Source organism: Vipera ursinii (genome assembly GCF_947247035.1).
Source record: "Vipera ursinii genome assembly, chromosome: 2".
In the NCBI taxonomy this organism is placed as follows: Eukaryota; Metazoa; Chordata; class Lepidosauria; order Squamata; family Viperidae; genus Vipera; species Vipera ursinii.
The window spans coordinates 215802725-215815240 of record NC_139513.1 but is presented as its reverse complement, the minus strand read 5'-3'; the positions used below and the strand labels follow the sequence as shown (position 1 = coordinate 215815240).

Sequence of the window (12516 nt, the reverse complement as noted above, 5' to 3'; positions counted from 1 at the left end):
CAAAATAATGCTGCAATCATGTCTCAAGATAAACGCGCTGATTGAAATAACGTATCTAAATAAAAACACTCAAAAGAAAAGTTGGTATAGCTTTGGAATGAAATCTAAATTCAGCTGAGAGGGTTCTTAATGCTTATCAATGAAACCCCCAAGTTGATTCAAATCACCTGGCATTAAACACAGTGAAAGGAGTTTTGGAATTTTAGTGGGAGATGGTAAATGCCGGTTCCTCCTCTTGTTTCAGTATCGGGAAGCAATAAAAGCTGAGCGTTACATTTTTATGCATTACTCATTTTGACATAAGTGCTTTTGTTTCTGCTGTATAGATCAGATGATAAGAAGAATATGAACTGGAAGCTGCTTCCTAAGAAGCCGTGTAAAAGCCTTCTTGGGACGTTAAGAAAATTGCACCCAAAACTTGCCTTAGGTAAGACAAGAGGTTAAAAGGAACTAATCTTTGGAAAAGAAGAAAATTCAGCTGAATGGTTTGTTTTCCCACAACAGCAACAGCCCAGTGCTGCTTACAGAAGAGCAGCAGGATCCCATGACCACCCTGCCACCATTCACTCCTTGATTCTTTCTTTCCACTGAAGAAGCCAGTATTTAAACCCGATCAAAGTCCTTGCTATATTGCTATGTTCAGCTTTAGTCCTTCCTATGTTTGCTGTATTCCACTTTATCATATTAAAATAAATTTAGTATACCCAAGTGCATTTTATTTATAAAAATAATAAAATAAGTAGAGACAGAGACAGAGATATGCAATTGAAAATATTTACATCCATAAACTCTTTTTTTGGAATTATTCCAAGATGTTTAAAACAATTCAAATACCACGGAAAAACCAAACCAAACCTATTTTTATAAATTTCCAGAGAAACCATAGGGAGTATTATGAATTTTATTCTGGTTTACTAATTAAGCTGCCAATTTAATAAACTGCCAATTTAATAATGCAACTGATGGTTGCAGCAAACATGTAATCAGCATTTGCGACTCTCCCTGCAACCTTCCCACAAGCAAAGCCTCACCCAGTTTTATATCTTTGTAAAGTCATTTTTTATACATCTGATAAAGATTTCAATTTTTTTTCATCATTTTTTTCCTATTTTTTCTGTGTTAATGCAAATACAAATTTAATAAATATGAAAAGCTTAATTTTTGAAACATAGTGACAAGATTTAATATTAATAACCATGTTGTTTTACTAAACACCATTATTTCTACAGATCACAGGTAGAATATAATAATTTCTATACCACAGTCTTTATGAAGTTGAAATACCTAGTACAGTAGTAGAAATCATCAGATTTCAAAGCATGCTTTTAAGAGTACAGAAATAGCAATAGCACTTAAACTTATATACCGCCCCTTAGTGCTTTAGAGCAGGGATCCCCCAACCTTTGGGCCACTGCCCACTACCAGGCCGCAGCCTATTGGCCACCGGGCCACATGAGTGGCTGGCTGGTGTGCATACATGTGCATGCGCATACAGCCACACTTGTGTGAGTTTGCAACCCCACTCATGCGAGCATCACTGCAAGCATCATGGGCATTCATGGCCCCACTCACACGAGCAATGGGTGTTTGTACATGCGCACGCTCATGCGTTCATTCCCGACAAGACCATCCCCACTGCCAACCCCGAAAGATTGGGGAACTCTGCTTTATAGCATTCTCTGGGCAGTTTACAATGTCAGCCTGTCGCTCCCTGCAGTCTGGGTCTTCATTTGACCGACCTCGGAAGGATGGAAGGCTGAGTCAACCTTGAGCCTGTAAGGATCAAACTCTGGGTTGTGTGGCGAGTTAACCAGCAATACTGCATTTGTAAGCATTGGTCCTGCAAGTTCATTCTCCTTCAAACGTTTCCTCTGTAATGTCTCTTTGGTGGTGGGTGTTTGTTTGACTATGTTCATTTAATGAAGTGTGTAAGTCTCCTTAATTCTCTATGCCTTACTCAACTCTCTAATCCAGTTCACAGAAAGACCCAAGAAGGCTCTGCGGTTGAGATGAAGCCAATAGAGGCAGATTTCTCCTGGCAGAAAAAGATGATGCAATTCGAAATGGAGATTCAGGAAGCCTTCCTGCGTTTTATGGCCTATATTTTAAAAGGGTATAGAATTTTTCTTAAGCCAATCACGCAAGCACCTTCAAATAAAACTACTGCTGCGGATTCCCTGTTTGACCTTCAAGGTGAGGTTGGGAGATAAATGGAAATAAATGGCAGTGTTCAAATAAAATACTGGCCGAACTTCAAATTTAACAAATGCTGGTCTTCTCAGCTTGCCAGTTTCTTCTTTGTATGCAGTAGAATAAAGAATAGAGTAGAGTAGAGTATGAGCTTTGCTGGCATTCAGGGCAGGCAGTGAAACAGAGAAGGCACACCTCCTCCATGCCACTAGATGATTTTGGTAGAGCGAATACAAAGTACATCCACAGTCCAATTTTGTTGTGTTGGGCAGACACAACTGGAGAATGGGGGACCTGTGAACACTGGCAGATAACTCCCTCTCTTGTCATCTGTTCTGTATTGTAAATTGAGCACAAAATGTTAGAGCTATAGGATTGTCTTTGCTTGTCTAAAATGCTAAATTACCATATTACAGAAGGGATTAGATTTGTTCTTTAAAGAGTCATATGAAGTGATTCCATCAGCTGGAGTTCAGAAGAAGAATGCGTAATCTCCCAATTCTGTAAAGAGCTTTAAGAGCTCCAAATTTTCCAAGTGGATCCAGTTCCAAAGCTATCAGTAACAGGACATAATGATGCTAAAGATATATTGTGTTTGAAAACTGGAGCTGAACTTTTTAAAAACTGTCACGGATACTGACTCTGGGTGTTGTATCCTAAGAGCAGGATATATGCTGAAAGCAATTTGTGTAGGGTCTTGTAGATAAATAGCCGTGGACTCAGAATGTCCATATTGTGGAAACACTGCTCAGTGTTACAGGAGATGAATAAACAGAAAAATGAGATAATTGTAAGGTACTGTAACAAAAATGTCTAGCTATTTTCTTTTCTTCCTTTATATATACTAGGATTTTTAAAAAGTAGAGACCGTGCCTACACAAAATTCTACACAGCTTTAACAAAGACACAGATTTTTAGCCGCTTCATTGAAGAATGCAGTTTTGTGAGTGACAAAGATACAGGATTAGCATTTTTTGATGACTGTGTAGAAAAGGTAAAGATATTTATTTGGTAAATATATCATTTCACTATAAATTTAGTGCCATGACTATTTTGGGGAAACAACATTTTAACTCTTTTTAAGTGCCATGCAATAGTTTTGATGTTAACTACCTATGGTATTTTATCCTGGAAACGTTCTCATGTTATCCACATTAGATTTGTTCAGGGCTTTGTTAGGCAAGAGAATTTAAAAGTTTACACTATACATAATAGCAAAACACTGTGCTTATCTACAAAAATAAAGCATTTATTTCTAACATTTATTTTAGCTTTTTCCTGAGAAAGGATCAGAAAAAGGAGATAAGGTATTTATTTACTTCTCATGGGACAAGAATTTGCTGATAATTAAGCATGTATGGTCATAAAGTGGAAATGGAAGATGTGATTGATCAAGTAGTGGTCTGGGAATTTTAATACATGTTTTTTCTAGATGTGCTACTTGGAAATTGAATAGCTGCTATATTAGTGTTTTGTGGATCTTCTAGCCGTGCTAGTGGTAGCTGCAAGATGTGTACCTACTCATAGTTTCTTCCACCTTTTCTTCTACATCACACTCTATGCTTAGCAGTTGCATCCTGGAGGCTTTGAAATAGCATTGTAATATTAAAGTGTGATGTATTTGCAGGTTGATGTAGACTCTGCAGAGGATATTCGGTTAATTGAATTTGATGAATCTCAGAAGAGTGAACACACAGTGTTTATAATGCCACCAGAACCACCCCCAGACAATGGACAGGAAAGACTACCAAAGTACAGGTATTCCCTTATTGGCATATGGATAGACTTCTCTTTATTTCCATCCAGACTTTCCTAATTTAGTGTTCTTCCAGATAGGCTTGGGAGGCGGCTGTGGCAGATAGGAATCTTGGAAAATCTGGGAGACAGAGACCTTTATCAAGAATGTCCACTATGCTGAATGTTCATCTGACTAAAATTACTGTTACCTTGAATTTTAATTTCTGCTAAATATTGAAATTTAGAGAATATATATATATATATAGGGACGCGGTGGCTCAGTGGGTTAGGACACTGAGCTTGTCGATCAGAAGGTCGGCAAGTTTGGTGGATCAAATCCCGAGTGCCGCGTAACAGAGTGAGCGCCTGTTACTCGTCCCAGCTTCTGCCCACCTAGCAGTTCAAAAGCACGTAAAAATGCAAGTAGAAAAATAGGGACCACTACGGTGGGAAGGTAACAGCGTTCCGTGCGCCTTTGGCGTCTAGTCATGCCGGCCACATGACCACGGAGACGTCCTCGGACAAGCGCTGGCTCTTCAGCTTTGAAACGGAGATGAGCACCGGCCCCTAGAGTCGGAAACGACTAGCACGCATGTGCGGGGGAACCTTTACCTTTACCTTTATATATATATATATTTAGCCACCGTGTTGATCAGAGGTATGCCAAATGTGTGGGATTTGAATTATTTAAAATTTGAAATGCTCCGTTTCCATTGAGAATCTACTCTTGATTATTTTAGAAGTCTTTCAGTTTGAAAGAACTCTGTTTTAAGTTGAAAACCCTTAACTCCAAACACCGAAGAAAGATTTTCCTCTTGAATTGGGGTGGTTCAAATTTTATTTCATTGTATTCATTTTATTGTCTTATTGTGGATGGAAGACAGTGTTATACAATTTGGATTTTCTTTTCCAGTTACAAGACCTTCCCTAAGTTAGAGCTTAAGCTCTTTGACAGACTGCAAGATCTCAAACTTTCATTTAAGAGGCACCTGGCTAAAAGCAACGTCTCAAATAGTCCGGCGCTTATGGCAAAGAGGACCAAGCAGGTTAGTTTTTATTTTTTAAGATACATTCAGAATTGAAATAAGTTAGAAAAAAAAATGATACAACCAGCAGAAGTGCACATTCTTCTTTCCCACGTCTCACGCTGTTAAAAAGAGCATGTTATCCGACACTCCTTAGATTCCTTTTAATAGGTGTCTGTTTTTACTCTTTTGTTTTGCAGGAGATAAAAGCAGCCCACAAACTCGCCAAGAGGTGCTACACAAACCCCCCACAGTGGGCCAAATTCCTTTTCAGTCATTGTTACAGCTTGTGGTTTATTTGTCTCCCAGCCTATGTGAGAGTTTCTCACCCCAAAGTCAGAGCCCTGCAGCAAGCATATGAAGTTCTTATTAAAATGAAAAAAACAGACGTGGAACCACTGGATGAAGTAAGTTAAGAAGACTGCCGTGCCATAAAAATATAAAGTTGTATCTTTTTGTCTTGGAATAATATTTATGATATTTGCTACTTCAGTGCAGATTGTATAATAAGGTGCCTTTGCAACACCCTTTGATCTGAGGGCGCAAAGCCACGAAGCATCTTTTTGGAAACTGTAGAGCTGCTGCTTGTATCCCAAAAATATGACAACTGCAATTCAGTACCCTTTAAGTACTTAATCTAAGAAAAGATTGCAGGGATTTTTTGTTCGTTTGTTTTTTGGGGGTTTTTTTTGGTACACGGTTTGCGTGCTTGGCTTTCTGTGGATTGGCTTGTGGTAAAAATGGGTGTATGTGTATTTAGATTACCTTGCTAGGCCCCAAACATGGGACAAATCTTATTTTCTGTTTCAGCCTAACCCAAGGCCATCCACACGCAGTGGTCACAGTAGTGACAGCTCATATTTGTGCAATTTTTTTTTGGATTGCTAACAAAGAATTAAAGGGAGACTGATATGCATTTCAAACTTATTTGTTGAGAACAAATAAGTTTGAAATGCATATCAGTCTCCCTTTAATTCTTTGTTAGCAATCCAAAAAAAAAATTACACACACACACACACACACACACACACACACACACACACACAGAGAGAGAGAGAGAGAGTATATGGATGGTATGTGTTTGGGATATTATTTTAATAGGCTGGCAGCTTTCTTTTTATTCAGTGGTAGAATATCTCTCGCTTTAAACTAGCATTCCTCTGCTGACTGATGATACGTGCCAAGATAGACTTATATTGTAAGAATAGTCACGCTTGATCCTTTACTGTTGATAAAATCTATACTCTTTTCAATATTTATCAGGTGTGTTATAGAGTTTTAATGTTGCTCTGTGGACTTTGGGGCCATCCTGTCCTGGCTGTGCGTATTCTCTTTGAGATGAAAAATTCTGGCATAGAACCAAATGCAATCACTTATGGTTATTACAATAAGGTAAGCAAAAAATGAGTAAATATTACATAATGAAGATTTATAACTTCCTTCCTTAATCATTGTTGGAAAACAGTGATATAATTGTATCTGACTTAAGATTGCAGGGAATGGATTATAAAGGTGTCGCGTATGTTGACTATTTTGGAAATATTTTTCTTAGTAATTTTACTCTTCTAGGCAGTTTTGGAGAATCCCTGGCCTAGCAGTAATCGCAGCGGTATATTTCTTTGGACAAAATTGCGGAATGTGGTACACAGTATGACACTATTAAAGCAATGTCTCAAAAAGACGACACCTACTTCACAGGTTGCTTCAATACCAGGTAAGGTCACAATCCTCAACTGCCGTACACAAAATATAAATCCTGCTGCTTCAGATTAGATTATTGGTGTGTGTGTGTGTGTGTGTGATGCGAATTGCATGTGAGGAAACAGGCACAATTAAAATGCAAGTGCAAAGTATCAAATGGTGTACTGCAATGTGTGTATATGTGGAGGGGGTATGTGCTGTTTTGATAAGCATTTATGTCTTAAATACTGTGAAGCAGGAGTTTTAAGGTACCATTAAAAGGAAGGGGGTATGAGAATTTGTGCTTTGCATCCCCCAAAATAGCCTGCGATAGGCACATTGATTCGGGTGGATTGGTATTCATTTGCCGAAAAAGGTCTTGGGTCAATCCTTCAGTAATGCTGTAGATTACCATACCGCTGCTCCTCGGGTTTTGTTTTTTTTTAAAAAAAACACTAATATATTATTGTTCCTGTCCTCAGCTTCACCGAAGATCCCAGGTGGAAGTGATGGGGACACGGTGAGCCATGGTAGTGTGGATAGTTCTAATGATGCTAACAGTGGGGAACACACACTCTTCGTCAGAGACTTAGTCAGGCTTGATTCCATTGATAATCACTCTAGCACAGGTATTAGATCTGTTGGGGTTCACTAAGTTTGCAATGTCTTTCTAATATGCTGCCCGCCTTAATATTGTTTCTGTTACAAAGATTGTGTGTTATAGAAAGAGGAAAAGATTTTTTTTCCTGTTCCAGGCCAATCCCATCATGCTTAGCTTATGCAGCTGTGGTAGGTAGCTTTTTTTCTGTCCCTCTCTTTTAAGAGAGAAGTAGCTCAGGGATTTTCAACCTTTTCACCCATTGTACCACTTTTAGGATATGGCAACATCCGAGTACCACCAGTCGCTTAGCAAGGTCTCAAAAACTTGATGACCCCCCCCCCCCAAAAAAAAGGAAAAAAGTGATGAAGTACAGGTAGTCCTCGACTTACAACAGTTCGCTTGGTGACTGTTTGAAGTTACAATGGCACTGAAAAAAGTGCCCTCCAAGCCACAGCTGAGTAAGACACCTGCCTGCCCGCCCGGCGGCACTCTTCCTGCTGTCTGAGGTTTTCATTGTTGTGAGCATTTCTGTTGAGGATTGGCAGCGGGGGTGGGGTGGGGTGTTTGGTTTTTATTCCCCCCCCCATCTGCTGGGTGGTTGCAGCAGGTTTTGGTCACTTCACATGACCCTGGGACGCTGTGAACATCATAAATATGAATCAGTTGCCAAGCATCTGGATGTAAATCACAAGACCCTGGAGATGCTGCAACATTCCAGCTGATCGGCGCTTCTTCTGGGCTCTGAAGCGCTAGGATCAGCGCCGAGCTCCAGCTGGAGCCTGGCGCTGATCCTGGCGCTTCTGCTGAGCCCTGATAGCCCTGCAGCTCCAGCCGTCTCTCGCTCAGGCTTGTGCGGTGCTGCCACCAGCTCAGCTGATTCCCCTCCCCCGCTACCACTTTTCTAGGATGGTCACATACCATCTGCCAAGTGCCAATGTACCACAGGTGGTAACCGTAACACTGGTTGAAAAGCCCTGAAGTAGCTAATCAGCGGGAAGAGGAAGAGGCAAGGTAGAAAATAAAAAACATTAGTTCAATGTAAAGAATTGTGGTTATTATACCAACTTGAGCTTTTATGTTTATTCTGCCTACAACTTCTTTGGCCTTTCAGCACAAGTGAATATGTGCGAGGATATATTGTGCCCTGAATCCTGATATAATTATGTGATCCCGGGAAATATACGTTTGAGTGAAGGATATTTCTGTGGATTGTTCTATATCCCAACTACATGTTTTTGAACTTGAGTAAAAATTTTAGTGAGAGCAAAGGAATCTGTTCATAATAAACCCGGAATGCTATGTTTCAGAAAATTTCACAGTAAAACTTGCATTAGGTGGGGAGCATTCTACATTTAGCCCAAATTTGCTAATTAAAGATAAATGTGGAAATGATTTTTAAGTGCAGAGAGCTGAATCTTTCTGAGAAGAGTTTCCTGACTTTCACTTAGCTGCAAGTTACCTATGTTAAATGCAACAAAGATCATCTTATTTTGAAAATCCTGCTCTTAGATATAAGTCTAAAAGTTGTCCCGTTCCTCAATTTTCTCTACTAAACTTTCTGACTTCCTTCTTTTTTAAAACCATTTTAGTCTTTCTCTGTTTTGTGTAGATGGCTTCTTGTATTTGTCTAGTAGTAGATAACTAAATATTCCTTCTCTCTGATCCTTGTTGCTCTGCTTCTTGCTCTGTGCTGTCTCTTGGTGCTGCATTTGTCCTTGGCTGTCATGGTGTGGGGTGCAGACTTGTGTGGTACGAATCCTTGGAGGCAGATGTGCATTAATTCTGCTGTTGAATGTTAAACCCTGCAGGTAATTTTCCCATGAATTAATGTAAATCAATATAAAAACAGTGGCTGACTTTTCGATGTGCTATTTTGAATAATAGCAAGTTACTTTGGAAACACGTACATAGCATATACCTCAGATTTCATTGATTGGTGGAATTTTGCTCCTTCCATTTATTATTAAATAATAAGTTGTTGTGTTTCTTCAGTCTAGGATTTGACTGTTGTTCAAGTTGCAAGCCTTTTCACTTCTGGCCACATCCATATAATCAAGTGGTTATAACTAGAAGAGTCTAGACTCTAGAGACAATCTGTCACCATTTAGGACAGTGTTTTTTTTCAAACTTTGCATGCTGGCTGAGGAATTCTGAGAATTAAAATTCCACCCTGCAAAGTTGCCAAACTTGGAAAACATTTTTTCCCCCAAAAACTGATTATGTAAGAATTTCAGCCTCGTAAGTCCCAGCATTTGTTTTTTTTACCTCTGAATATGTTGGAATTCTCAGTGAATTATGGGAGTCATAGTCACAGTTAATCTAGGAGCCACTTTTTGGGAAAGGCTATATTGTATAGCCTATACGCAGTTCGAAAGCACGTAAAAATGCAAGTAGAAAAATAAGGACCACTATAGTGGGAAGGTAACAGCGTTCCGTGCACCTTTGGCGTCTAGTCATGCCGGCCACATAACCACGGAGACATCCTCGGGCAAGCGCTGGCTCTTTGGCTTTGAAACGGAGATGAGCACTGGCCCCTAGAGTCGGAAACGACTAGCACGCATGTGCGGGGGAACCTTTACCTTTACCTTATACTTTATTAGATAATAAAAGCACCAGTCTTGAGGTTATGAAGGTAGCACAAACAGAGCTTAATTCTGTAGATTAATACAGAGGGAATGTGAACTTAGATACACATATAAAGAAGTAAACCATAGCAATGAAATCATTTTAACTCAGAGGAAAGAGGGGCAAAGGGATTAATAGGGTCCTTGATACGTGCCATTTGAAGAGCTGATTTTGACTTATAAAGCTCTTTATGTTTTGGCCTCTGGATACCTATAGCCCCACATGCTCCAACCAGAGTGAGCCTGGCTTCCTCAGTCATATAGGGAGAAACCGCTGTAAGTGCCCACTTAGAGGAGATAAAAGGGATCTGAGGCTTCGCCTTAGTGGTGCTGCTGGTTCTGCAGAGCAGCCTCTCCGTGGAAATCAGGCTGGTGTCCTCCTTGGACTGTTCTGGAGCACCCTTAATTATATTGGGCCATTTCTGTTTTACTTTTTGAGTTGTTGTATTCTTGAGTTACTGTTACTATTGCACTGTTTCAATTTTATGCTGAGTTTATTCCTACCATGGACATTTTTAAGTCTTTTTTTTTTAAAAAAATTATCTTGTCAACCCTGAGAGTCATTCGATTGTAACTGATGAAACGAACGGAAATGAATGTGATTCTTATTTCTCTGTTGTGGGTTCCCTGCATCATCTTCGTGTTAATCTTCAACTAGCAATAATACACTCTGCAAAAATTACATCTCGAAGCATACCTTTCGCCGTATCTCTGCTGCCGTTCTTTCCTCACTGAATTTCAAAGTATGCTTTATTAATAATTTCTGTTTTAAAATAAAATTTTGCGATGCACATTTTCTCCTAAGGTAAATAAGATGCTCTGAGGGCAGAGAGAGAAAAGCAAATGGACAAGTCTTGTCTCCTCTCCCCCCCCCCCACAGGAGGTCAGTCAGATCAAGGCTACGGTTCTAAAGATGAACTTGTAAAGGAGGATGGGGACCACCTTCATTCCGCAGATGTGCTTATAGAGAAAGATGTTGTTGCAAAAGAAGACCCGATTGGAGGTGCGTTAGAGGGATGGCAGAATTTTTCTCTTCAAATATGCTTTCTAAATTGGACCTGTACAGAACTGGTTTTATCTGGCTTGATAATAGTACTTAGGGAAAAGATCTTGATATAGTACAGTAGTCCTCAGCTAATGTTGTGATTCAGGGTCAGCCTGTGGGTTCGGCAGTTGGGTCAGACGACTCAGAGGAGGAGGGGGGTGTTGAAGACCTTGCTGAGGGGGTTGAAGATCTTGCTGATGATAGCCCTCAGGCAGGCCCCTCCCACTTGGTCACCATGGAGACCCAGCTGTGTGAGCCTGACAGTGTGGATGAAGATGACCCACAGCTGGCCCTGTTCAAGGACGCCTGACGCAGGAGGACTAAGTAGGAGTAAACAGAGGAAGGCTGTGGGGCTTCTCGGAAGGAGGCAGAGAGAGGCCACGCCCTGAACTCTTTATAAAGGGAATGTGTGGGGAGGGCTGGTTTGCTGAAAGCAACCGCTCAGATAGTGTTTCAAAGCTCCTGTATCTTGGTTCGTGTCTTGTTTGTTTTTTGCAGTAATAAATTTGGCAGACGTCATTCCAGCCTCTTGCCGTTTGTAAAGGGGTTGCCTTTTCTGCAGGGCCGGTAGCAGGCTGGTACAGAACAGCTAACAACAGTTGAATTAGTGACTGTTCCCAGTTACAATAGCACTGAAAAAGTGACTTACGACCATTTTCTCAACAGTTTTATTTATTTTATTTTATTTTAATTCCATTTATATCCCACCCTTCTCCGAAGACTCAGGGCGGCTTACAAGCTTAGCAGTAGCCTTCATTCTTATGTATATGCCTGCTTATTAGGGCTTTCACACACACCCCAAGCGGCATTATTACAAAGTCAGCTTAATTGCCCCCAACAATCTGGGTCCTCATTTTACCTACCTCGGAAGGATGGAAGGCTGAGTCAACCTTGAGCCTGGTGGGATGCGAACCTGCACTAATGGCAGGCAGCTGGTGTTACTTAAGGAGGCATTAGCCCACTGCTCCACCAAGGCTCTTATAGTTACTACCTTTGTAGCATCCCCACGGTCACGCGATCAAAATTCAGATGCTTGGGCAACTGGTTCATACCGATGACCGTTGCCATGTGCCAAGGTCACATGATCCCCTTTTGCAACCTCTTTAACAAGCAGAGTCAACGGGAAAACCAGATTCCCTTAACAGTCGGGTGACTAACTTACCAACTGCAATGATTCACTTAACGACTGTCGTAAAAGGGGACAAAACTCACTTCACAAATGCCTCACTTAACAACAGAAATTTTGGGGCTCAGTTGTGGTCGTATGTCAAGGACTACCTGTAGTTGATTACTAAATAAAAACAGGTAGTCGTTGACTTGACGTTCGGTTAGCGGCCGTTGGAAATTACAACTTCACTGACAAAAAGAGACTTAGTTTCACACTTACGACTATTGTGGCCTCTCCATGGCCACACGTGATCAAAATTCAGGCACTTGGCAATGGGCTCATAGTTATGATGGTTGCTGTGTCCCTGGGTCTTACGATGATCACCTTTTGTGACTTTCTGACAAGCAAAGTCCAGGGGTAGGCCAGATTCAATTACCCACTGTATTACTAATTTAATAATAAATAATAAAATAATAAAACCTTTATTGTCAAAGTACAACATGTGT

At 40.4% G+C, this 12516-nt stretch overlaps 1 protein-coding gene across 1 annotated transcript in view; it reads left to right on the top strand.

Moving 5' to 3' along the window:
- Positions 1–12516, top strand: part of DENND4C (DENN domain containing 4C) — an 84309-nt gene that overhangs the window by 47122 nt on the left and 24671 nt on the right. Inside the window, exons 11-21 of the mRNA XM_083353492.1 lie at positions 327–427; positions 1975–2193; positions 3039–3184; positions 3462–3497; positions 3818–3948; positions 4841–4973; positions 5153–5359; positions 6216–6344; positions 6522–6666; positions 7115–7261; positions 10738–10949. Of these exons, the coding sequence (XP_083209618.1) occupies positions 327–427; positions 1975–2193; positions 3039–3184; positions 3462–3497; positions 3818–3948; positions 4841–4973; positions 5153–5359; positions 6216–6344; positions 6522–6666; positions 7115–7261; positions 10738–10949 (1606 nt within the window). The remainder of the gene's footprint in view (positions 1–326; positions 428–1974; positions 2194–3038; positions 3185–3461; positions 3498–3817; positions 3949–4840; positions 4974–5152; positions 5360–6215; positions 6345–6521; positions 6667–7114; positions 7262–10737; positions 10950–12516) is intronic.